This window comes from Hemicordylus capensis, chromosome 2, assembly GCF_027244095.1.
Source record: "Hemicordylus capensis ecotype Gifberg chromosome 2, rHemCap1.1.pri, whole genome shotgun sequence".
NCBI classification, from domain to species: Eukaryota; Metazoa; Chordata; class Lepidosauria; order Squamata; family Cordylidae; genus Hemicordylus; species Hemicordylus capensis.
Window position 1 is genome coordinate 344,404,834 of NC_069658.1, and position 14,447 is coordinate 344,419,280.

The window sequence follows — 14,447 nt, forward strand, 5'->3', positions numbered from 1 at the left end:
CAGGGTTGACCCAAATTCTTGCTCTCTGCTGCGAGGCCCATGTAATCCCTGGCAGAGAAGCTCTGTGACTCTTCCCTGCATCTGCTGGCTTGGCACATTATCTGTGGCCATGTAACCCACCCTTCTAACAGATGGACAAGGAAGTTAACTGCAACTGAGGAATGATCAATCAGTAAACACAGATATGCATCTCCCACTACTGGGAGAGCAGGAAAGAGACACACACATTCAAGCTTCACAACCACTTTTACTATTACCCTTTTGATTCAACTGTATTGTTAGAACTACACGCAAAACAGAGCAGCAGGTGACAGCAATCATTTTAGATGCCCAGGGATTAAGGAACAGTATAGAGTGATCCACAGTGCTGTATACACTGACTGAAATGGCTTGGGTTTATACAAGATTTATTCATTTTAAATTGAACAAGTACACAAACAAGAGGAACAGAATAATTTCTCACCTGAAGACTAATAATGTCAGCATTGCAGCTTAAGATCTCCTGCATAATAGCCTTTTTCCTGTATTCCCAGTTCAATGCCCATGATGGGCAATAGCCATATAGCTGCCGAGTAGCATATTTATCACAGAGGACATTGTAACACATGACAGAAAACAGAGCTGTAGAAGAAGAGTTTTAGTTAAGCAAAGTAAATTCTCCAGTTAAGAAAAATAATGTCATGTATCACTATTATCAGTTTTAGGCTTTGCTTTCTTTAACTCCATATATGAAGTTGAGTAGCTGCCTATACAGAACAGAATATTTACAACCTGCTTTTAAATGAAAGTGCAGCAGTGTAAAGATTGCAATCTATAACTTCCCTCCACAAGGTCAATAGCCAATGCAATACCTAAATTAAAGCCAGCTTATATTAAGAACTTAAACCTTTTCCCAAGATGAAGGTAATACTTAAACTACTTAGGAGCGCTTACTGAATTTCAAGTCTAATCAACTGAAGCTTTGTTTTGTAACTAACTTTGGCTACAATCCTATGCACATAGATCTGGGAGCAAGTCCCATTAAAATCAGTGGGTCCTACTTCAGAGTAAACATGTATAAAATCAGGCTCTTAAATGAGGAACTGGCTCTACCTGGTTTGAGGCCCCACTTCCAATTTTGATATGTTTTAGACACTTGCACCTGATTTAAGAATTTGTTCTCAAAGTGGCTATGCATGGCTGTAGTATCATGATAATGTATTCAGTCCTTTTAAAGAGATACAGTAATTTCAGTGGTTTTCGGGGCAATTCAATTAGTATGGATATAGAGAAATCTTTTATAATAGGTTACTTTTCTTAAAAGATCTTTCTCTGCTAGATAACAATTTTTCAAGTAAGTTCTGACAGCATACATAAATATAAATCTAGAGTATTATTAAAAGCTTATCCTTTAAATGGGCAGCATTAGATATTGCCAAAATATTCCTAATTCTAAATACAAATGCAATTTGTCCTCTTGAATGTCTACACTAGTTGCTAGAAAAATAAAGGTAATCAGAAAGAAATTGTTTGGGCAAAGTAATTGGAAAATTCACTGTTTTAGGAGAAAGCAAAAAATAATATGCTACCTGTTGGTCTTGTGTGGTCTGGTTCTTGCAACATAATCCAAGATCTGGGAGGTGGCTGTTCTGTTGAAACTATTAGGAGAAAAATAAAGATATGAGATAATGTTTATTTTAAATGGTACAAATAAGTGTGTTAGAAAGCCACCACTTACTTCTTTTTGCAGTACCTGCCAAGTTATCAAGCAAATAATTCAGTAGCCTTCTTGTTCCATCTGGTTCCTGATAGAGATTCAGAATATCCTGGGTAAGTGGGTTTCCTGTAGAAGTATTTGGAAGAGAAGGGGGGGGGGAAACCCTTAACACCACCATAGATTTAGGTTGTTTTAAAAGCTAGCAACTGGGAAGCTGAGTGCTTAACAGAAGAAATCAGATTACTACTGAAAATCAGAGACACCCTCTTCACCAAATTAGATTGGTTTAGGCTGGAGATATACAGAAGAAATGTGTCAAGCCAATATATATAGTAAAGAATCTGGACTTGTATGTGAAGAAACAGACTTAATAAAGTCATAGGTACCTAGGAAGCTGCCATATACTGAATCAGTCCATCTAGCTCAGTATTGTCTACACAGACTGGCAGTGGTTTCTCCAAGGTTGAAGGCAGGGATCTCTCTCAGCCCTATCTTGGAGAAGTCAGAGAGAGAACTTGGAACCCAAAGCGGCTCCATCCCCTAAGGGAAATAACTTACAGTGCTCACACATGTAGTCTCCCATTCAGATGCAACCAGAATAGACCCTGCTTAACTAAGGAGACAAGTCATGCTTGCTACCACAAGACCAGCTCTCCTCAGTTCAGTTTCCTACTAGGGGTGGGCAGGGGAGGTTCTTAAAAAGAAATGCAGTTTCAAAAAAAAATCTAAGAAGTCCAGAACACACCACAATTTCAAAGTGCCAAGTTAAGTATGTTGATTTCTTCTTAGCAGGCAGTTTTGTTTTTTTAAACATCAACTTGAAAGCGATGACTTCTGAGGAATGAGATAAAATTAAGATGAAAAGAAAAAGAAAAAGAAAAAAAGTTAAAATCCATACCTTTCAAACCCAATGTCTGTAACTGAAACAGTTTTCCCAGCTCAAATGGTAGAACTCGTAACAGGTTGTTATTTAAATGGAGTTCCCTATTAGTAAGTAACATGAAGACACAAGTAGGAAAAGATAATTATTTAAAACTAAGTTGTTTAACTACAAAAGTACCACAGGACATTTTAAGAACACTGGAAGAGTGAACAGAATATTAAATGTGGGGTGTGTGTGTGTATATATATATATATATATATATATATATATATATATATATATATATATATATGTGTGTGTGTGTGTGTGTGTGTGTACACACACACACACACAGGCTAGCAAGTATTCTAAATATAATCTTGTCAAAGCATTAATCAAGTAAAAACAATGAAGCATCAGCAATTCATACAGTCTGAATCTATATTTATCAAAATGACATAAAGAGCCAACAAACTAAATATTATTTAAATCAGCACACAACCACCATGTTAGTCTAAAAGCATGCCACAAGGCCTCTTTACAACTTTTTTTTGTCTGCTGCTCAGTTCATTATGCTTATACATACACTGTAAGTCATTTTGCCTGTAGACATTATTATTTCAGTTTATTTTGAAATAAACTGAGGTTCACTGCACAGAAAGTTGCCCAACAAGAGTAATTTTAGCTGACAGCCATCAACAGGATGACTGTTAGAAGCATTAAAAATGTACACATCTAAGAAAAAATGTTTTAGATTAATTTGATTCTGGACTATTGAGAATAGTTCTATTGATTTTCATTCCACACATGTGCATTTTATCGAATATTATACCAAACATCCCAAACCATCATTTTAAAAAATTAAGGGGGAGATTCACACGATTGCCCCCAGCAGGCGGGGAAGGCATGGGGGCAAGGCTGCTTTCACCTTATGTTCCCCACAACTACCAAGGCCCCAAGCACACTCTTCAGCACACCTCCCACGCACCCACATGGGGAGCCTTGCTCTGTGAACCATGGAGCAGGGCGGAGATACACACGGTCGGAACTTGTTCTTCTGGCCTCCAGGCATCCCTCAATGCAATTCACAGTACACATGCTACACTGGGGACTCCCCGCTCAGACGGGTGCTCTATGTGCCTGTCCCTGTGACTCCTTGGGATGCACACAGCTCAAGCAGTCACACAATACCTGGTAGCCAGGTTAAATATGCAAGAGCACCCTTAACCTTGGCTAAAAGCCGGGTTTGTTAAGGGGGGGTTAAGCGGGCAGGGAGCAGAGGGATCACTGAGAATCTCACTGCTGCTCACAACCAGCCTAACCCTGCCTGGGGCAGCCCAGGCAGGGTTAGGCTGGTTGTGAGAACAGCCTCAATTTGACTTTTAAGTATAGGGCTAGCACATCTGTCAATTGACTGGTCAGATATTGTCAACTGACTCAGGTAAAATATTTCATCAAGCTTATGGGTAGCAAATAGCTTAAAAAAACCACAAGAACATAACAACAGCCCTGCTGGATCAGGCTCAAGGCCTATCTGGTCCAGCATCCTATTTCACACACAGCGGCCAACCAGATGCTTGTGGGCTCCCCAGAGGCATCTGGTGGGCCACTGTGTGAAACATGATGCTGAACTAGATGGACCTTGGGCCTGATTCAGCAAGGCTATTCTTACGTTAACCCACAGGCCAAAGGTGAGGGCATGCCTCCTATCCTGCTATGGTGCCCCTGCAACTGGTATTTAGAGGCACCTTGCCTCTGAGGCTGGAGGTGGCCTCTAGCCACCAGACTAGTAGCCATTGATAGGCCTATCCTCCATGAATTTGTCTAAGCCTCTTTTAAAACCATCCAAGCTAGTGGCCATCGGCACATCTCATGGCAGAGAATCCCATAGTTTAATTATGTGCTGTGAGGAAAAGTACTTCCTATTTTTGGTCCTGAATTTCCTGGCCTTCAGTTTCATGGGATGACCCCTGGTTTTAGTGTGGTGAGAGAGGGAGAAAAATGTATTTGTCTACTCAAAGCATGATTTTATACACCTCAATAATGTCTGCCCATAGTCTCCTCTTTTCCAAACGAAAAAACCCCAGGTGCTGTAGCCTTGCCTCATAAAGAACATGTTCCAGGCCCCTGATCATCATGGTTGCCCTCTTCTACACCTTTTCCAGTTAGTGTCCTCAAGATATGGTGATCAGAACTGCACACAGTACTCCAAATGTGGCTGCACCATAGATTTGTATAATGGCATTATAATACTAGCATTTTTGTTTTCAATCCCCATCCTAATGGTTCCAAGCATGGAATTGGCCTTTTTCACAGCTGCTGCACACCGAGTAGACACTTTCAATGAGCTGTCCACCATGACCTCAAAATCTCTCTCCTGGTTACTCGCTTACAGTTCATAGTCAGTCACTTACAGAAATCTTCTCATCCTCCTTTTACGCCCTCATCTGCCTCCCTGGCAGATTTTCTGCTTCTGATATATTTAAAGAAATTTTTGTTATACCCCTTATCACTTCTTGCTATATGTTCTCCAAACTCTCTTTTTGCATCCCTTATTGACTCCTTGCATTTCTTTTGCCAGAGTAGCTTCCTTTCTATTCTCTACATTTGGGCAGGACTCCCATTTTCTGAAGCAAGTCTTCTTCCCTTTTATAGTTTTCCTGACTCTGCTTGTTAGCCACGCTGGCATCCTCCTGAATATGGTGGCACATTTCCTCCTTCTTGGTATACATTCCAACTGAGCTTCTATTATTGTGGTTTTAAATATCTTCCATGCTTTCTGGAGTGATTTGACACTCCTGACTTTCCCTTTCAGCTTCTTTTTTTACCAGTCCCCTCATTTTTGAGAAGTTTCCTCTTGTGAAGTTCAACACATGTGTTTGACTTTCTTGGCAATGCTCCACTTGCATACAAGCTGAATTGGATCACACTATGGTCCCTGTTTCCCAATGGTTCTACAACTCTGACATCTCACACCGGGTCCTGGGCACCACTAAGTCCAAGGCTGTCTTCTCTCTTATTGGTTCCATGACTAACTGTTCTAAGGCTTAGCCATTTAGCATGTCCAGAAATCTGGACTCTCTGTCAATACCCGCATGTGAATTTGCCCAGTCTATGTGAGGATAACTGAAATCACCCATTAATACAGCTCTGTCTATCTTCAATACCTCTCTGATTTGCATTTGTATTGTTTGTCTTAAAAAAAACAACACAAAAAAACATTGGTATCATTTGTGATCAAGGGCAGGAGTGAAGGCTGCTTGCTCCCTACCGATAAGGACAAACTAGCAGCACAGCATTTAACAATGCTTCTTCTACTGGCACCTGCTATAATGGCATCTCTCTCCAAACAAAATCAGGAACACAAGCAATCATCAGTGGCAAAGGTCATAGCCTAGGACCACCATCTTTACCAGCTGTACAGACACTCTCTTTGCCAAAAGTTGCAGGGAATCGAAATGACCCACACTTGTTCCAGTGGGACAAGGGTTGTGCACATATGTTCTCCCCTTATGCTGCCAGGAAATATGCCTGACAGGCTGGTCCTAGCCCTCCCTGTGCTAGGGCACACATTTTTGCAGTTCCCTTGCCCTTCCTCTTGGTGACTCAATCAGGGGCCTAGATCAGCTGAGCATCTCCAACCATTCTTTAGACCTAAACTAATATCTGGGATATGGTATAGTCTGGTCTCTGTAGAAATATGTTCTATCTAGAGCATGCTTCCTCCAAGTCCAAATTCCAACCCTGATGTGATCATCTGTGCTTTTCTCAAAAGATGAAGGTGGTAGCAGAGGGAGGAGCAAACAAAAAGCAGCAGAAGACAGGGACAGCAGTGGAGGTAAGTAGACACAGAGATACGAGACAAGAGGGAGGAACAGGCCAGGGAAATACAGTTCGTCCCTTGGCACATAATTCCTTACAGCGCGCACACACACACTCTATTTTCCTAATTTGTCATTTTAAACAGCGAAAGAAAGGTGACAGGCCCACTAGACATGCTTGCAGCAAAACAAACAATACATTGGTGCCTTTTTAATCCTTCAGCAACAGGAGGATGCACACTAGACCTTTGTAAAAAAGAAAAAGAAAAGAAAACTAAAACATTTCATGAGAATCTACTCCAGAAAGCTGCTTGTAGCAACTTTGAAGAAAGCATCACAATGAAGGACAAACTATAGAAAAGTATTAAAAGTTGTGAAATATCACTAGTCGTCTCCATTATTACCAACATGAAAATGACTGTTGTGTGTATTCCACTGGAAACAGATGTTGCTTTTACACTGGTTTAGAAATTATTGTTCATCCTTGCTATCTGTATTACCAATGAAGCAGCAGTTAGAAGAACTATTAGTTTTGTAGTGATTAAATTACTTCAAAGAACAACCAAGGTGTCACCAAGAATATCTACCTTTAATTTCATGAAGGGACATAAGTACATGATAAATTTGATATTTAGTAAATTTCAAACTCCTACTAAACAGCATTTAAAAAAAACCCTGAAAGTTGTCCGCTACTAAGAAAGGCAATGAAATGTTTTAGAACATGCTTGTGAGAAACTTGGAACAGCACCAGCCAGCCAGGCATAAACCCAACTGTAAAGGACTCATTCCTGACAGAGGAATAAGCTCAGTTTAAAATGTGAATTTTGAGTCCATCTTTGAAAGGGTTATCCCCAAAGAGCTGGGTAAGACATCCCAGCAACTCAAGGCAGCTTCAGAAATGGCTTCCAGTGAATTGCAGCCCTTGACACAACAACAAAGGTAGGGGAAGGGTGGTGAGAGAGGGGAGGCCTCTCCTGTGCAATTAAAAGATCACAATCCAAAGAGTACAGAGTATGGGCAACATAGAATTTTTTTTAATGCTGGAGATTAGCAATATTACAATGCAAATTGGAAAGAAATCAACAAAAGAGCTCAATTCCAAATTAGTGGCAATTGTCAAGCTTTCTGATAAGTCACACAACGTTATGTAGTAATCTTAAGTGAGTTCACACTGGACTTATGGACAGAATATTCAAGTTGATTACCTGAGTGACACCATGTTTCCGAGCTCTGCTGGTAAACTGCGGATTTTATTTGAGGACAGGTCCAAATATACCAGATTGTGAAGCTTGGAAATGTCTGAAGGAATACGGGATAAGGAGTTGTCACTGAGATGCAAAGCTGTCAAGTGGGTTAATGACCACAACGATGAACTTAGGCTTCTTACTTTCCCTGGAAGACAAGAGCAACATAGACTTGTTATATAGTTTTTTATTTGTGCTTTACATCTGCAATACAAGCAAAGAATTTCTACAACAAACTTGTTCCCTCTCTGTGCTCCATACCTTTCATTTCAATTTTCTAAAGGCTAATTCATTTCGCATTATATAAGCATCTTAAAAAACTTTAACATCTTGACATTTCAATTCTTTTGTTTTGGGGACTACTATGGGAACTGAAGGAGTTGCTTTGGAAGCATAATCAAATGCTTCCCCAGAAGAATGCAGAAACCAAGCAGTTACTAATTATTAAGCAGATATTAACTTGGTTAGCAACATATTAACATAACAGAGAGTATCCATCTTCTTGTAAAATATACTTTAAAGATTTAACAGTCTCATCTCCCAAGAAAACTAGAAAAAGATTTTAAGTTCGTAGATGTCATCTTCATTTATTTATTTTTTAAAGAAGCAAATACTGAACCTTTTTAGGCACAAGCCCTTCACTAAACTGCACAAATTTTTCAAACTTAATAGTACCAGCATATTTGGGTGAATGGAGCCTGAGAGTTTTCCAGCTTGTCCTCTGGTACCCACAACATATTCTAGTAATAGCCCTGTTTTCAAAGCATAATACTTATGCCAGTACATAGTTACATAGGAAGCTACCATACACCAAGTCAGACCATTGGTCTATCTAGCTCAGACTGGCAGGGGCTTCTCCAAGGTTTCTCTCTTAGCCCTGTCTTGGAGATGCCAATGAGGGAACTTGGAACCTTCTGCATACAAGCATGCAAATACTCTTCCCAAAGTGGCCCTATCACCTAAGAGGAATATCTTACAGAGTTCACATGTAGTCTCCCATTCAAATACAAACCAGGCTGGATCCTGCTTAGCAAAGGGGACAATTCATGCTTGCTATCACAAGACCAGCTCCCTATATGTCCCATATCAGAGCCTCAAGATTGCTGGTAATTATTTGGTACTTATCAAAAGGGTTACAGAATAACTTTCAATTTTATTTTATTTGGAGAAAAAGCCAGCAGGAGCTGGGGGAAATCCAGTTTGGAACAGATCATCAGGGAGATGGTATGACTTATTTGATGCCAAAAAAGGGATAGAACTTGGAAGTGATCATACAGAAGAAGTGACAGCCATTTAAAGAGGCCAAGGAGTTGTAGAAGAAAATGCATATAAAAAGACATTTGCAAAGAAATGCACTATTCAGCTATTTATATGCTAATGACAGAAGTCATCAAATGGAGAGGGGGGAACTTGTACTCTTGGTACTAAAAGAGCACAGTTATAGTGGGGAAGTCAGAAACCTGGTGGAATAGTGATAATCAATGGGTCACATGTAAAGACAGGGCAGGAAAGGGCATATTGGGGTGGTGTTGCTAAGAATGTAAAATACAGCACAGAGTCTAACTGAAACTAGAAAATGTAAGAGGAATAAAATTTTCTACAGAACCATGGTGGCTGAAAATACCAGTCCCCAAAGTGGTGTGCAGTCTGAACCAGTGTTCACTCTAATTTTTTTCATCTGTGTGTGAAAGGAGTTGTGTTCTGGGTGGCAGTATCAAGTCAGTGTGCACACATGTACATTCAGAAGGGGACCTTCCTGATTAAACCTGAATGGGATCTAAAATTAAACTGAGCAGACATTTAAAAACCCCGTGAGAGCACATGCACATGTGCATGCCTTAGAAGGAACACTGGTCTGAACCTATCCATGTTTCCTTAGCAGTCAGTAGGTAAGTGTGCATGGGACTGCAGTCTTGGTACCACAGGGGAAGACAACAGCAGGACAGCCAAAGACAAAAGTGTTAAGATAACTGGCAATTTCATCTACCCTCACATTGACAGATTGTTGCAATTTACAACAGAGATTTAAAATTTCTGGATTTGACAGAAGGGGTGGGCACCTCATTCCAGCGGCTTTAGAACTTTTTCTAGTGAAACCACTGGTGCACTTATTGTATGATGCCCAATTAGGACCTTATCCAGATCTGTTCCCCCCTAGAAGTGGTGCAGTCCAAATTTTTGAGAGCAATATTCCAAAAACCTCCAACGCGAGGCTCAGATTGGAGGCGGGTCTCATTAGAGTGGAGGCTAGGTGTTGGCAAACTGCACTGTTGAGCCGCTTGATATTAGAGGATTCTTACCAGTTGGCCTGGAAGTGTGCTTTGAACCGAAAGCTGACCGTTTTGGGCCTTGATCAGTCTGCTTTGCTTACGCAAAGTCTGGAGACAGCTAGGAAGCTCATCAAACAGAGAACTGAAGACATAGAGACAAATGGATTTAGTGAGGGCACCTGATTTTTAGAGCCAGGAGTCATTTAGATATAGACTGGTTCCAGCACCCTACCTTACTATCTTGGAGGTGCCCTCCCTTAGAAGAGTCTCCACTCTGGTAAGATGTAACGTCCTGCCTTCAGCCCTTTAAGAGGGCAGATATAGAGGATTCCCTACAGGGAGAGGCTCTGCCTGTGTGGGGAAGGACAAGTGGAAACAGTCTCTCATGTGTTGCTTGAATGCTTGTTTTATAGAGACCTGAGACGGGATCTCATTCACACTCTGATGGCTAAATGGCCAGGTTTTCACCCCTCTCCGGAGATAGGCAGGCTTCTCGAAGGAAGTAATTCCATCACCACCAGACAGGTGGCCAAATTTTGTGTTGTAGCCCTCCATTTGCGTAAGTGTCTGACAACGGGAAAGTAGGTGACGGTCTTAAGGTCAGAGTAGTTTTGCAGGTATAGAGCAGATAATTGTATGTGGGCACGCAAGTTCTGGGACCATATGCATATTAGCAGTAAAACTAACAATTAAATCTTCCAGAGCCTTTTAAATGTTTAACCGCCTCAGGAGTTAGGAAGGCAATTGTTTAAGCTTTGATATGTATGTAATAATTTTACAAGCATGAAATGCTGCTGTCTCATTGTTAGTTTAAGCTGTGTATTTTTAGTTGATTTATATTTAGAAGGATTTTCTTAGTTTATTTGGTTTTTACTAGTTGAAGTAGAAGTTTGATCAGTTTCTCTTTTATATTTGTTTTAACTTTGCGCTGCTCGTTGACCAAAATAAAGATTTGATTGATTGGATTTGACAGATGATTGTGCTGTACAACAGCTAAGTCAAGGAAAAGATAGGAGGTGATCATAACAACAGCCTTGCTGAATCAGGTCCAAGACTCATCTAGTCCAACATCTTGTTTCCCACAGTGGCCCACCAGATGCCTCTGGGAAGCCCACAGACAAGAGCTGAGGGCACACCCTCTCTCCTGCTGTTGCTGCCCTGCAACTGGTATGCAGAGGCATCCTGCTTCTGAGCCTTGAGGTAGTCTATAGCCATCAAGACTAGTAGCCACTGATAGACCTGTTCTCCATGAATTTGTCTAAGTCCCTTTAGCCATCCAAACTGGTGGCCATAATCACATCCTGTGACAGAGAATTCCATTGATTAATTTATGTGCTATGTGAAAGTATTTCCTTTTGTTAGTCCTAAATTTCCTGGAAATCAGTTTCATGAAATTAGCTCTGGTTCTATTATTGTGAGAAAGGGAGAAAAATCTTTTCCCCCATACCATGTATAATTTTTATAAACCTCACTATGTCTCCCCTCAGTCATCTTTTTTTCTAACTCTCTTTTTTAAATTGTTTCAACACACACACGGCTCATAAGGAAGGTGCTCCAGGCCCTGATCATCTTGGTTGCCTTCTTCTGCACCTTTTCCAGTTCTATAATGTCCTTTTTGAGATACAGTGAACAGGAGTATACATGGTACTTCAAATGTGGCTGCACCATAGATCTGTGGGCATTATAATATTAGCAGTTTTCTTTTCAATCCCCTTTCCTAATATCCTGAGAATGGAATTTGTCTTTTTCACAGATGCTGCACACTGAGTCAACACTGTAATAAGTTGTCCACCACAACCCCACTCGTGGTCAGTGACCAACAGGTCAGTCCTCATCAGACTTAACCCCAAGAAGAGGCTAGGAGCTGGTGTGAGCACTGTCAAACCAATTGGGAAGAGCGACAAATGGCACTCTCAAATCAAACATATTACACAAATGGAAAGATGTACAGGAAGTCCTACATGGTCACATATTAATTTCAAAAAGGGAAACAAGACTCATTAAAAGACACTGAAAGGAAATCAGGAGGTTAAATATCACAGAGACACACACAGGTTACAAAAGCAACAACAGATGCTTAGGTAGAATGTATATCATGTATTAGGAAAAATACAACCTGATCCAAGAGGATGCCAACATGGCTATTTATTTATTTGAAATATTTCTACCTCGCCCTTTCAGTACACTACTGCTTGGGATAGCTCACAACACTAATAAAATAGTTACAATGTAAAATTAAAAAAATAATAAAGTTAAACAAGTTAAAAGACCAGACTAAAACTACATTTAAAATTACAGTTTTTAAAGTTTCAAATTAAAAATTAATAAAAACTAAAAAATAAGGACTATAAAAACTAAAGAACCTACCAGATAGCTGCAGCAGATAAATATTTAAAAGCCTCTTTAAAAATGTGTTTTAAATTGGGATTTTTTAAAACACTGAGGGAGGGAGTATGGTGAAGCTCTTCGGAGAGGGTGTTCCAAAGTCGAGAGGCCACAATCGAATAGGCCCTAGGTCTAGTCCCCACCAACCGGCTAGCAGGCTGAGTTAAAGAAACTTTAAAATGCAAAAAGCTTTTAAAAAATGTTTAAGTTTTCCCAAGTTAAGAGAACAAAAAGGAGCACAAACTCTGGCAAAACACATGCAAGTTGATGAGAAATGTCGTTAGAACACACCAGCATTTGCTGAATTTGAATACTGCAGCAAATCCCAGTTTGTTCTAAACAAGGATAAGATGTAGACCCATGAGTAAGCCATGGACTTCTGAAATGGCCATTGACAAGTTAAAAATTACAAGTTACTGGATCTGGATAACATACAACTGAATTTTTTAAATTTTTTTTAAACTGAAATGTGAAATTGTTGCTCTTTTAACAACATTTGCCTCTTAAGATTTAGAAAAGTAAAACACTTTTTTTAAAAGGCCAACTTAACTCAGTTTTCCAAACCTTCCTTAACAAGTGTACATACAATTTGATACAACAATTAAACGATATTGGTTTGCAACTCAATAGAGCTTTTATACTACCCTAGGAGCATAATCCAAATCCCTGGTTATGTAGGCCACATGTCGTTTGCACTAGAGAATTTGTATATGCTTGGAGACAAGGGAACAGTGATGAAATGAAGGATTTTTGTGTGCTCTCTGCATATGTACTTGCCAGGACACTAGGTAAGAGCACTTAACATAAAGATTAAATACCCATAACTTTTCAGACATAAGGGCTAGAAGTTACTGGGCATAACAGTGTTTCTCCATGAGGTGAGGGAAGTATCTGCTAAGTGCCTTATTTACTCATGCTCCAGTACACAATTAACTTATACTGAGTAAGAGGGATGGCTGGGTTGGTACACTGGAGGCACACATTGACATTCCATTCACTCTAGCTGGTGTCGCCCGAATGTTGGTTGGGAAAAGGGAGGAAACCCAAGGCTCTACCTAGACTATGGGAATTCTCTACACATGGTGGTGTGCACAGTGGACTGGATCTTGCCCCCAGTTTTATAAAACAATATTGTGTCATGTTTATAATGCTTGATCTCAAGGGGCAGATTTCTGTTACATTATTTTACACAGAAGAGCAGGCTTTAACTCAATGTGTTTGATAAGATATAATGGCCGACATTCTGGGAATGCAGAAGTACAGTGTGCAAACCACTTCCACATGGTTTAATGATACAGAGTCATGCTGTGTGTGCGCAAGGGGAGTGATTCTCGCTGATCCCTTCTGCCTCAGCAGTGCTCACTGAAACCCAGAAGGAGGTTCCTGAGGGCTGTACAGTCCTCAAGCTGTTTTTCCCCTGTGCGCGCAGTACAACTCTATATTACTAAATGCTGCAGAAGCAGTTTGTATGCTTCACTTCTGCACTATTAGCTTTTCAGCCAATGAGTTCAGTATTACAAGATTCAATACTAAATCTTTTATTATTAATTTTGAATTCTACACATTCCAACATGCTATATTAAGAACAACAATGTTTAAAACTGATATCTAATTTAAGGGTTTTCTTTTGTTTTTATAGCAACAATTCGTGTCCATCCTACTCCTGTATACCCAATATTTCTTCTCTTACCACTTATTTCCAACTCTGCCCAGTGTGATTTCTTCCCATTGGCTGCTTCCTCTGAGGACATAATTGTGTACATCCTCCGTGGATCAGGTGGATCGTACTTTTCTTTGGGCATTCCTGTCAAAAATAATGGAACATGATGTCCAAACAAAACAAAACCACTTTTAAAAATTATTATAAAGCCAAAACTCTTAGAGAAGCACCCATTTTAGGCTGGAAGTACTGTGACATGCTGGTTTTCAGTCAAAGCTATGATCACTATCATTGCCAAGCAACTCAAGTAGCTATCTTGTTTCAGTGCTGCTGATTACGTCAATTGACTTGTTTCAGTCTCTACAAAACCCTCTTGCAAGTAAACACTTGTACATAAGTTTCACAAGAACCAAACTTTTAGCAAGATTTAATACCCTGGGAAACTGAAAGCCACTTAAGCTAAGGGTGCTTCAAACATAGCAATGAACATAACTTTAATATGAGTAACC

The 14,447-nt window shown here is 40.0% G+C and overlaps 1 protein-coding gene across 8 annotated transcripts in view; it reads right to left on the reverse strand.

Moving 5' to 3' along the window:
* The window catches only part of CNOT6 (CCR4-NOT transcription complex subunit 6), a 58,866-nt gene that overhangs the window by 20,864 nt on the left and 23,555 nt on the right, over positions 1-14,447 (reverse strand). For 5 of the 8 annotated variants that reach the window (XM_053292732.1, XM_053292727.1, XM_053292731.1 and 2 more), the window contains 6 exons: positions 13,969-14,082; positions 7,585-7,771; positions 2,595-2,680; positions 1,718-1,822; positions 1,569-1,637; positions 464-621 (listed from right to left, as the gene is read on the reverse strand). In XM_053292732.1, coding sequence (XP_053148707.1) covers positions 464-621; positions 1,569-1,637; positions 1,718-1,822; positions 2,595-2,680; positions 7,585-7,771; positions 13,969-14,080 — 717 coding nt within the window. In that variant the 5' untranslated portion in view covers positions 14,081-14,082. Of the gene's footprint in view, positions 1-463; positions 622-1,568; positions 1,638-1,717; positions 1,823-2,594; positions 2,681-7,584; positions 7,772-12,260; positions 12,393-13,968; positions 14,083-14,447 lie in introns of those variants that run through there. The other 3 variants (XM_053292730.1, XM_053292735.1, XM_053292734.1) reach the window with 3 other exon arrangements.